The 12,798-nt window shown below is 38.6% G+C and overlaps 1 protein-coding gene across 3 annotated transcripts in view; it reads left to right on the top strand.

The window, feature by feature from the left end:
• The window catches only part of LHFPL3 (LHFPL tetraspan subfamily member 3), a 538,720-nt gene that overhangs the window by 376,204 nt on the left and 149,718 nt on the right, over positions 1–12,798 (top strand). For all 3 annotated transcript variants that reach the window (XM_012456382.2, XM_012456386.2, XM_012456395.3), the window contains exon 2: positions 570–806. In XM_012456382.2, coding sequence (XP_012311805.1) covers positions 570–806 — 237 coding nt within the window. The remainder of the gene's footprint in view (positions 1–569; positions 807–12,798) is intronic.

Genomic DNA, 12,798 nt, shown 5'->3' with positions numbered 1-12,798 from the left:
CCAGAAAATAAAATTTAAAAAAAAAGAAAAGAAAAGAAAAAGCAGAAGGAGAGAAAACAAAACTTTTCTGTGGCAGGGGAGAAGGGGGATCCCAATATAAAAATATTTTTTATAGTGATTCAAAGTTGGTACACACTCTAGTGTTTACCATGTTATCCTTTTGTGGCTGCTGTCATAGCTCCTCAAAGCCAGCCTTGAATTTTATTTTGCAGTGTTATGATTCCTTATGACCTATTTGTAATGGAAGCCTTCCCACAAATGCACCCAAAAATTCCATTTCTTAACATTCTCTCACAGATCAACCTACCTTAACCTCTTTCGGGATGCTCAGTCTCACTGTAAAGTGAATTCCCAGAGTTCCATTCAATGTAGAGTGCTGGGCTGCTTTTAACTTAACCAGCAAAACACACACATGCACACGCACACACACACACAATCAGAGTGAAAGTGGTGAGATTTGCTGTTTTCTAAATCAAGAAAAATTTGAAACGATTTGACAGACAATGGAAACATTTGCTAAGTTAAAATTTGTTAACTTTTTTTCTTTTGTTTTTCTCTTTCTCTCCAAGCTGCCTGCCTTGTGCTTGGCTGTATGATTTTCCCGGATGGCTGGGACTCAGATGAAGTAAAGCGGATGTGTGGAGAAAAGACAGACAAGTACACTCTTGGGGCTTGCTCAGTCCGCTGGGCATACATCCTGGCTATTATCGGAATTTTGGATGCCCTGATCCTCTCGTTTCTCGCATTTGTGCTTGGAAATCGACAAGACAGCTTGATGGCAGAGGAACTGAAGGCAGAAAACAAAGGTAAGATTGCTTTAGGGAACTCTTAACTGGATGCCACAAGCACAAAAAATGGTGCTCTCCGTTCTTTCCCATCAAATACTAGTGCTTCCCCTGTGGTTCTAATTTGCTGCCTCTTTTAATACTGTGTAGTTTGCAGACTTTTCCCCAGACTCAACTCAAGAAGCTTACACAACAAAAATATTATGCTTACTTATCTTTCTGAAGCTCCCTTAGTCCATAATTATTATTTTAAATCATTTTTTTTTCCAGTCTCTTCTTTCCTCTTCCTCTGATGTCAGGTTTGCCATCTGAACTTAATGGCTAAGATGTAACTGTGGGTGGTGTCTATTTGATTGAATGAAAAGTACTTTCTATCCATGTATTCAGCTATGTTTCAGGTTGCAATAAATGCCTGGGGAATCTCTAAAATAATCTATATACATCTTTATTAAAGTATTTGTGATCACTGAATTCAGACCCAACTTCTCAGAGAGAGGTAGTAACACTGGCCCCAAATAGTTACAGTTAGAGAATTTCAGTAGTTATCTAATTAGCTGAATTTTAAATGTGGTATCTGGGTAATCAAAAGTCCTCAGATTTCTTTTCAAAAAGAAATTGCCTTCTGAAACACAAAGAAAACCAGGATAGAAAATAGGATGTTGACTATTGAATGATACATAAATATATTACAGTGGGCAAATAAGAGGTAGCAAGTTATTATTGAAGATTAATCTATTAATTTTCTTTCCAGATTTCTACACCAATTTCTTGGGATAGAATTTTGATGTCTCTGTTATTTTAATAGACTTAGATTCATTTAACAGTTTTATCTTTATGTTATCTATAACTTTAATACTGTGGACTTACATTAGCACCTTTAGCTGAGTGGCTTCTTCTTCTAGCTCTTATTTCTAATTGGAAGCTAAATCCATCCTTGAATTATGAGATTTAGCTTATTATTTCAAGTAGATACTAATTTCAAAAACCCTTCACTGCTTCAACAGGCCTCAAATATAAGCATATTAGTTTCTATATAAATGTCACATGTAGTGATAGCATAGCAGGCTTTATATCTAGACCATCACTGTATATGCAGGTAAACTATGACATAAAAGAAGTAAAATGGAGCAGCCCAGGAGAGCAGCAGTCATCCACAAACCCTTTATCTCCCTGATTTATAGACAGAACACGTATTAGTTTACTTAGTTCTACCAAAATATTCTAAACACAAAAATAACCCTTACACAGGGAAGTGGTGCTGAAACTTCTTAAAAACAAAACTACCACCTTCTCAGAGTTGCCCTTTCTAGATAGAAGGGGTGATATGAAGATAATTACACTTTTATTTACATTACAGATTTTGTGCTTTCACATGCATTCATTAATGTGATACCTTTGTTGTCTTTGTAGCTTATTGGATATAGGCAGGTTTCTGTCCAGTTAACTTTACTTCAAATGTAATGGTAAGGATAGTTCAATATTAAAACAAGTTATCTTTTTCAAAAGAATGAATTAAATAAAAGCCTAGCTTGTTCTGCGGATTCTTTATTTTGCCACCACCTAAATGGACCTGTACAGTCCAAAGTTATATTGAAAACTTTCCACTTTCCAGACATCTTTTGACCACAAATAAAGAGAAGAAAATTCACAAGAAGGAAAACATAACAAAAGCAGGAATATTTTTACCTGGCAATTGAGCATTCTAACTCATACTCACGTATATGAGTGACAGTAATTATCCTGATTCATGCTTCAGAAAAGAACAGCTAGAAGTATAGAATAATGCTCAACAGTTTTCAAAATTGGTGTTTTCTTCTGGTTGATTCATTTATATATTGATTTCTTATCCCTTCCATCTGAGTCTTCATTAAAGAAAGCATCATGTGACTGGGCGCGGTGGCTTACGCCTATAATCCCAGCACTTTGGGAGGCCAAGGCAGGTGGATCATGAGGTCAAGAGATCAAGACCATCCTGGTCAACAAAGTGAAACCCCGTCTCTACTAAAAATACAAAAATTAGCTGGGCATGGTGGTGCACCCCTGTAGTCCCAGCTACTCGGGAGGCTGAGGCAGGAGAATTGCTTGAACCCAGGAGGCGGAGGTTGCAGTGAGCCGAGATCGCGCCATCGCACTCCAGCCTGGGTAACAAGAGCGAAAGTCCGTCTCAAAAAAAAAAAAGAAAGCATCATGTTCATTCAGTGATTTATTAAAATGCCTTGGTATAAGTTTTGAAGAGAAAGAAGGTTTAAAAAGCTCAATATAAGGTTTAGGGATTATCTTTGCGTAATTTTTCTGTGTTCATCATCTTCTCCATTTGCATGTGTGACTATAGTTTCTTCCATCTTGTTCTGAAGGAAAAAAATTAGTAGGGGTTCATCTGTTTCAAACCAGATAGATCCAATAAAGCAGTCAGAACATCAGGCCACGTTGATGAAACATTTCAGTTGCATCATATTTTTATTTTTCATTCAAAATTCCTTAATCTCAGACTCTGAGAAGATGTAAACAGCTGTATTATAGGGCATATCAGACCTTCATGCAATGGGATCTATATAAAATTAGATCAGGATTTCTAAGCCTTATATAAAATGTAGTCAAACCTACATGTTTCAGAGAAATGGTACAAGAGTTACACTTGCTATATAAAGTATCTTTTATTGTTTGGTATTATTTAAACACTTGCTAAATGTTGAAACTTCTAAAGTCAGATCTTTTGAGGAGGGACCGATCAGTGGTTTTGTATGTTGTGTGTATGAAGATAGTTTTATTAAACAGTAGTTTAATGGTGTTCAGGTGTATGTAATAATGAAAACTAAATGTCATCAATGTTATCTTCTACAGATTCTAAAGGAAGAGAGATTGGTTTTAATAAAAAAGATAAGAATAATTTGAAATTATGTAAATAATTATATATAAATGGGTGCTTTTACAATTTGCATGGATGCATTGATGTGACTTTTCACCCATTCAAACTTTTTTTTACTATTTTATTGGCTGCTGTTCTTGTTTTGGATTTCACTATTAATTTTTTTTCTGATGAAACTACTGAGATGTACTATGGTAGCCAGGGTTTCCTTTTGGTTTCAAGGCAATGCAATGAGACAGGCAAATCTAGCTCCAGCGTGGAATTTAGAAGAATTTATTAAGCACATGAAGCTTTTCAGTATCATGGAAGAAGTCAGTGTCATATCTGAAGACTTGGTTCAACAGAGCAAAGTATTCATACATTCTGATAGAGATTACGCATCTGATAGGGATACACACTATAATGTCTTTTATAATCTTCCAGTTTTATCGTCTATATGGTCTTGGCTCTGTGTCCCCATTAAATCTCATCTTAAATTGTAATCCAAATTGTAATTTCCACAGGTTGGGAAAGGGACCTCATGGGAAGTGATTAGATCATGGGGATGGTTTCCCCAGACTGTTCTCGTGACAGTGAGTAAGTCTCATGAGATCTGATGGTTTTATGTGTCTGACATTTCCCCTGCTGGCACTTCTCTCTCCTGCTGCCATGTGAAGAAGGATGTATTTGCTTCCCTTTCCACCATGACTGTAAGTTTCCTCAGGTCTCCCCAGCCATGTGGAACTGTGAGTCAATTAAACCTCTTTCCTTTATAAATTACACAGTCTCGAGAAGTTCTTTATAGCAGTGTGAAAATGAACAAATGCAATGGTCTACCAATTATATCACTTAAATCCTATAACGAGTAACAGGAGCATTATAGTGAAAATAAGCCTGAAAGTATAGAATATGTCCCCAACGTGAAGTTCTTCCTGAATGTCACCTTCATGTCATGATCATATCTTCTTTTTGTGGCCATTGTAATTAATGCAGCAACACGTATCCCCATTTATCTGGAAAGACCACTGTAATAGTCTGTTCTCATGCTGCTAATAAAGACATACCTGAAACTGGGTAATTTATAAAGGAAAGAGGTTTAATTGATTCACAGTTCCACATGGTTGGGGAGGTCTCACAATCATGGTGGAAGGCAAAGGAAGAGCAATGTCACATCTTACATGGTGGCAGGCAAGAACTTGTGCAGGGAAACTCACATTTATAAAACCATCAGATTGTATGAGACTTATTCATTATCATGACAACAGTATGAGGGAAACTGCTCCTGTGATTCAGTTATCTCCACCTGGCCCTCCCTTGACATGTGGGAATTATTACAGTTCAAGGTGAGATTTGGGTGGGGACACAGCCAAACCATATCATCCACCATATAGATTCAGGCTTTCTAAGTGTCATTACAGCAAGGATATTGCTTAGATCCATGAGTGCTTTGCAACAATCCACCCTAATGGATACAACAAAAATCACTGTTACATGAATTCTAAACTATATAAGGGAAGGGGAAAAACTCAGTTCTAATTGTTGAACTTGCTCTACTCGCAGAGTCTGAAGATGAAAGGGAATATAAGATGCTGCTAAGCCATAAATTAATCATCACAAAAGAGTTATTCAAAAGGAAAACAAGAGAGGAGTACACACAGCTAAAAGTCTCCACTTCTATAGACCACTTTTTCCTATGACACATTTCCAGTCAACTAGCCCCAATCCTCATTTCAGTGTTTACCTTCAATGCCTCCCACATGCCTTGAGTTTCTCCTTTCCACGAGATCATTTGAAATAAGTCACAGCTAAGATTTATCATAAATTATAAAGTGGGAAAATTAAAGGAATTTTCAGATACATGTTAACATACTTTCATGAAACATAAGGCAACAATTTTGAAGATATAATTGTTGTCTTAAAGGAAACCTTTATAAGAGATAAACTTAATCATCTATGGAGCTCCAGGGAAGTGTCAGAACATTTCTTTGTGCCAAAAAAATAAAGCTCCACTGAAAAACAAAAAAAAAAGTGAAACATCTTTAAATATCTAACTAACTCAATTTTTGTTTTAATTTTTTTTTGTTGTTGTTAGAGACAGTCTCAACTCTGTTGCCTAGGCCAGAGGGCACTGATACAATTATAGCTTACTATAGCCTTGAACTCCTGGTGTTAAGCGATCCTCCTGCCTTAGCCTCTGGAGTAGCTAGGACTACAAGTGTGTGCTATCACACCCTGCTACATTTTTGTGTGTTGGAGGGGGATTGTTTTTTGTAGAGACATGGTTCCCAGGCTGGCCTCGAACTCCTGGCTTTAAGGGATCCTCCTGCCTTGGCCTCCCAAAGCAATGGGATTACAAGTGTGAGCTGCAGTGCCCAGTCCCAACTAACTTTATACAGGACCTGGTACATGCAAGAAAACTCAGCTGCCTGCTCTGAATTTTGAAAGCCTTTCTACAGGATGAGTGCTATCCCTGGCTCTGGGGCTGATCGTGGACAGGCAGGTATTGTTTGGTAGTTCAGCAGCATGATTTCTAAATGAGCCTACTTTAACTGCGTATTTTAACACACTGAACTGTGAAGTCAATTTAATTATGTAAAATTAAAGTTTCATCCAGATAAAAAGGATTTGAAATGAAAGCTTCATTTTCAATTTCTTTCATTAATTATGAAAAGATAAATAATTACATTTTCCAGAGCTCCCATGCCACAAGTATCTCTTTCCTTGTCAGATACCATTCATAAAGAGATCTGTTTCTGCATTTGTGTATATGGTCTCTGGAATTTCTTATCAGATAATTGGGTCCTCTCATGAGCAATTTTAAAGTCACTTTGTCTTCCAGCACTTAAACTGCAAATGAGAAAACATGATTATCCGTCAAGAGGTGACTCTAGCCACCATTTATATATTAAGGGTTTAAGCTCTTTTCAATGCTGTAGTTGGAGAGGTAGAATAAATTCATTTTATTTAAGCAACTAATTGAGACATATTTCAAAACTTTTGTATAAGGTATCACACCATGCCATGGCTACACTGGGAGTGGCAGTGTGGTTTAGTGGAATGATTGTGCACTTGGATTCAAGCTGCCCAGTGCTAGTACTGTCTCTGACACCAGCTGAGGAGCCTTGGGTAATATCTTAATAGTTACAAAATCAAGCTTCCTGGTCTGTGAAATGCAGGGCATGACCAGATGACATCTGAGGGTCTTTCCAGCTATAACATATTTCAATTCCAAGGACATCTTCAGGGGTGTTCTTTAAAAAGAGGACCTGAGGGCAGTAAATGCTCTTGCCCTCGTAGCAGTGAACACAATATAAATACTCTTTTAGGAACTTGTTAGCATGCAGGGATGACTAGGGGAGAGGAAAGGTAAAAGTCAAAGGGAATGGGAGGCCAAGGCAGGTGGATCACAAGGTCAGGAGTTTGCGACAAGCCTCGACAATATGATGAAACCCTGTTTCTACTAAAAACACAATAAAAATTAGAGGGGCATGGTGGTGGGCACCTGTAGTCCCAGCTACTCAGGAGGCTGAGGCAGGAGAATCGCTTGAACCCGGGAGGCAGAGACTGCAGTGACCCGAGATTGTGCGCACTGCACTTAGCCTGGGCAACAGAGTGAGACTCCATCTTAAAAAAAAAAAAAAAAAAGTCAAAGGGGAAGGGGCTTTAGGATGCCTCGAATGTTTTCTGTTTCAGATGTGTACCCACCCACGACCCATGCTGTCAGAGGTCCAAGAGTAGAATGAGTCCAATTACTCATTTTGCTGTTGTCCAGTTACTCATTCTACCAAGAGCAGAATGAGTCTAAGTTAGAAACTCTGGTCCATGGCAGAGGAGCCTCCTTGCCTCACTGAGGTCTGATACTGTGATGTTTACATGAACACCATGATAGTGGACAGAGCCTCAGATCACAGACAGAAAACTATTTCTGTTCTAAACTCCAGCAGGCATTACTTATGTGTCTTTGGCCTAGCCCCTTAACATCTCAGAGCCTCGACTTGACCTTCTTTAAAATATTTTAAAACATTTAATAATACCCATCCCTGCCTCCTCCATAGATTTGAGAGAGTCCAACAAAAACATGTGTGTGAAAGCAATTTATAATCAATAATATCTACATAGGCTTTGTTTATTCTCTTTACTACGGATTTTCCCATATAACCTATTCTTTGATGTCTGCAATAACCCTGTGAGATATTTATCATAATCCCCATTTTACACATCAAAAACCAAGGTACAGAAAAGTTTAATATTTTGTCTAAATTTTCACAGCTAGGAAGAATTGGATGTAGGACTCAAACACAAATCATTTTACTCAAAATTTCAAGTTCTTTGTTTTAAACAGCATCATATAATCAATTCTTTTTTTCTTTTTTTTGGGTGGGGAGGGTGGACAGGTCCTCACTCTGTTGCCCAGGCTGGAGTGCAGTGGCTTGATCACAGCTCACTGCAGCCTCAACCTTCTGGGGTCAGGTAATCCTTCCACAGCCTCCTAACGTACTTGGACCACAGGCACACACCACCACACCCCACAGATATTTTTTCTATTTTTTTTAATTAGGGTCTTATCATGTTTCCCAGCTGGTCTCAAAGTCCTAGGCCCAAGGGATCTATTTGCCTCAGCCTCCCAAAGTGCTGGGACATACAGTCAATTCTTATGGATGCTTATTCTCTTGCTTTCAACTTGATCAGTCTACTTTGTACAAGTTAAGTGTTTGGTCTTATTTTTATTTGATAGCTTTTAGATAATGTTATTAATCAAAAGTTTAATGCACTTAAGAATGAGGAATAGCCTTTGAAACCTATACTCTTACTTGGCTATGTAACTTTATAAAAACCTACTGAAATAAGATCAGGAAGCCCAGAAAAAAAGTATCTTCAAGTGCTTTGAATTAAAACTTTAATAAGGTCATCGTGAACTGTCGGTTTCCCGATGGGATTTGTGTTTAACAAAGTCCTTGTGGTCATCAAAGCATCTCAGAATGTGCCTCTAAAGAAACTGCATATATCCTGTCACTTTTTCAGAAGGGCTCAAGTTAATCTGAGAGTTGGAGCTGACTTTAGATGCCCTTACAGCATTGTGTTATATTCATGCTGCTTCTAGTTCATCTCCTCCTACTCTTTTCATGAACTTACTCCATTCAGGTTTTCACCTCCAGAATTTCACAGGCGCTGTCTTATCAAGGTCACTCCAATCTCCTAATTGCTAAATCTCACGCTCAACTTTCAATCCTTCTATTGATCTGTCAATAGCCTTTCACAGCTGACTACTGACCCCATCTTGAAACTTTCTCTTTAGTTGGCTTCCAGTCACTGACCTTGCCTAATTTTCTTTCTGGTCTCTTCCAGCTTGGTCTCCTTTGCTGATTCCTCCTGCATGGCTCCATTCTTTAACCAATGTATCCTTTCTAGCTATACACGCTTCCTAGGTTATCTCATCAGGTGTCACGACTTTAAATAACATCTATATCCTGATGCCTCCCAAGTTTAAGCCTTCTCCCATCCCATCAATGAACTTTGGTCTCTATACCCAACAGCTTACCTGATACTCTTTTTTGAATATCTAATTAATTTCTCAAACTTAATATTTCCAAAATTGAGCTTTTGATACTTCCCACAAAACATCCAAGCCAAAGCAAACCCTGGTGGTTGGCTGACACTTCCCAACTCCCCTTCCTCTCTGGCCAACGAATTGTCAGCAGGCGTCTGCTGTAGGGTTCCTGGGAAACTTTTGCTTGCCTGATATAGAAGCTGCCCCCTTCCTCTTTCTCCTTCTTCCTGAAGGAATATAAAAGAGATGGCAGGAACCGCAGCCACCATCCAATGACTGTGAGGAAATGGAGAAGAGAATCATTGAGATTTGTGCACTGTGAAGTTGTTAAAACAAATCCAGGAATTTTACATGAGAAATACTAAACTCTTATTATTTAAGCCACTGTGGTTGAATGTACTGCTACTTGCAACTGAAAGCATTCCTAATTAATACAGTATGTTTCAAAAACGAATATTTGTTGTGGTATAAACCTAAGTATATACCAAGAACCAATGCAACCACAGGAAGAAAAACTGACAAATTATTCAAGACTCTTCCTATGTGCCTGTAGAATACAAATTCACAATCCCAGCTTCATTCATAGTATTTCCTCAGAATCTGGAGGAATACTTTCCTTACTTAGAAATCACTAGCCCAAGCCAAATTCGGCTACCCAATCCAGAGCTGCCTTGAGTTGCAGATATGTAGGCCCATATTCATGCAGATTATTTTATTTGCGATGCTTCATGCCATGAGCCTGTCTGAAAACATGGGGAGGCTTTCAAGAGTTGGTCCAGACAGAAAAATTTCCTATTCTTAAAAAACTTTGGTCAACAACTCATATGCTTCAGCTACTAAGGGAGTGCAGTAACTTAGGGGTAATAAAACCAATGTCTCCTCTCATTAATATTGGAGATCAAGGTAAAGAAATATTGAAATTCAGTGACAGAAGCAGAAAGGCCCTGGTTCTTTACAATCACCTGGGGAGATTTAAAAGTATTCCAGGCGGGGCATGGTGGCTCACACCTGTAATCCCAGCACTTAAGGAGGCCGAGGTGGGTGGATCACTTGAGGTCAGGAGTTTGATACCACACTGGCCAATATTGCAAAACCCCATCTCTACTGAAAATACAAAAATATCCAGGCATGGCAGCAGATACCTATAGTCCTAGCTACTTGGGAGGCTGAGGTAGGAGAATTGCTCAAACCCAGGAGCTGGAGGTTGCAGTGAACCAAGATCACACCACTGCACTCCAGCCTGGGAAATAGAGCAAGACTCTATCTGAAAAAAAAAAAAAAAAAGAAGTATTCCAGGGCTTGGGCCCCACTCCAGAGATTCTCATTCAGTTGGTATGAAGTAGATTCAGGTATGAAAAACTCCCCAGGAGGTTCTAACGAATAGCCAGGGTTAGAGCCCAATGGAGTCACTCAACTCCCTCATTTTCCCAATGAAGAAGCCAAAGCGCAGAAAGGGGAAATAGAATCTTCACCAGTTTGTCTTATTATAATTAGAAATCAGTAAGTAACCCATGATATATAAAGTTTCACTCAATAATAGGCTTTAAAAAAATCACATTTCTGATAATGTTTTGTTGCTGTATTTTCTTGGAAACAGAGCTCTCTACTGGCCTTGGAAAACTGATTTCTGCTAGCTCTGTGAATTAGGGCAAACTTAAGTGTCTTCATCTATAAGGGCATTAATAGAACCTTCCTGATAGAGATTTTATGAAAATAAAAGAAGATACTGCATGTAAAACTGTCTTTCACAATGTCTAACACATGTAAACTATTGTCACTTTTAGTGCTTTGATTTTATTTAACGAACATTTATATAGTGCTTGATTCATGGGGTGCATAGCCCCTGCCCCTCACTACCTTGCCCTGCTGTCTCCCTTTGTTCCTCACATCGCTAAGTCATAAAGGAGACCTCATGAAGATCTGGAGATTGCTTCCTCCATGTGCTTAAATATAATTTTTTCATCTGGTTGCTTTACAAATATTTTAAAATATAAGGCTGATGGTAGTTGGTCGGTTGGCTTGGGTTTTTGTTTTGTTTCTTATAATCTCCTCACATACACCTATATTTATGAGGTAAGGAACTAAAAGCTTATTCCTTTACAACGTTTATTCTTTTACCACATTTGCCATCCACAGAGCTCAAACTGTATAGATGTTTCTGCAAGTTTGAGGACAGTCCTCATTCCCCTGAGGAGAGCCCTTATTCCCCTGATGGAAATGTGAGTCCTTAAAATGTTACCCATTTTCAACCTGGCTCAGAATTCCTTTGCTGTATTGCTAGACTGATCAGGAACAAAGCCAAGCCTCAAAAATGTCTGTGTGAATTTGGGACGAGGTATCCTTCAGAAGTAACAGAGGGAAGAGATTCTGCCCAGGCAGAAGAAACAATAGACAAGAATCCCCTGAATGTAGAAAATACAATCACTTTAGTTCATACACAGGGTGATGAAAATTTAGTGCCAGTAGGCTAGTAGGTCCCTGTGTTTTGACCAGAACATATCTTTACTTTCCTCACCATAAACACAGTAAATAAAAGCCATGTGTCAAACAAATATAAGTAAATTTTTATTATTATAGAAGTTAAAATAAATCCCAGGGCACTATTCCCCCATTACTCAGAAACGCATTTCTCTTTGGCTGTCTCTTGGGATGCATTCTGATGTGATCCATTCCTTCACCAGCTAATGCACACCCACTAGGTAACACCCACAGCAAGGCTTATCATTATTATTATGCAAATCAAAATTTTCAGGTAGTAGCTATGGAGCATCTAAGGGCATAATATTTACTTGGGATACTTATTTTAAATGCAAATTGTGACTTCAGTAGTTGTAAGGAACAGCTCTGTATTCTTTTTTTTCTTTTTTTCAATTAATAAATTTTATTTTTGGCTGGGCGCAGTGGCTCACACCTATAATCCCAGCACTTTCAGAGGCCAATGTTGGAGGATCACGAGGTCAAGAGATCGAGACCATCCTGGCCAACATGGTGAAAACCCCTCTATGCTAAAAATACAAAAATTAGTTGAGCATGGCAGTTCGTGCCTGTAGTCCCAACTGCTCTGGAGGCTGAGGCAAGAGAATCGCTTGAACCAGGGAGGTGGAGGTTGCAGTGAGCTCAGATCTTGCCACTGCACCCCAGCCTGGTGACAGAGTGAGACTCCATCTCACAAATAAATAAATAAATAAATTTTATTTTTTAGAGCAGTTCAGGTGTACAGCAAAACTGAGCAGAAAGTAGAGTTCCCACAGACTCCCTTCCCCACCAACTCACACTGTCTCTACCATCAACATCTTCTGTCAATGTGGTGCAGTTGTTACCACTGATGAACCAATATTGACCCATTATGATCAACCAAAGTCTATAGTTTACATTAGGGCTCACTGTTTCTGTTGTACGTTCTATGAGTTTTGACAAATGAAGTCTTTATTTTTAACAAGCACATTTAACTAAATGATGCAGTTAATTTGAGGATCACACTTTAAGCAACACTGCTCCAGGTGATTTATAATCAGATTAGCACTATGATTATAATGTAATGATACTGAGGCCAACAACAGTGGCCAGACCACTATTATTACTTTAGAGTTCCTTTTATAAATATCTTGGCAACCTTCAAT

Source organism: Aotus nancymaae, unplaced genomic scaffold (genome assembly GCF_030222135.1).
Source record: "Aotus nancymaae isolate 86718 unplaced genomic scaffold, 86718_ANA_hifiasm-v0.15.2.pri h1tg000002l, whole genome shotgun sequence".
Classification (NCBI taxonomy): Eukaryota; Metazoa; Chordata; class Mammalia; order Primates; family Aotidae; genus Aotus; species Aotus nancymaae.
Note: the sequence above shows the minus strand (reverse complement) of the source record. Positions and strands in the feature narration are given on the sequence as shown.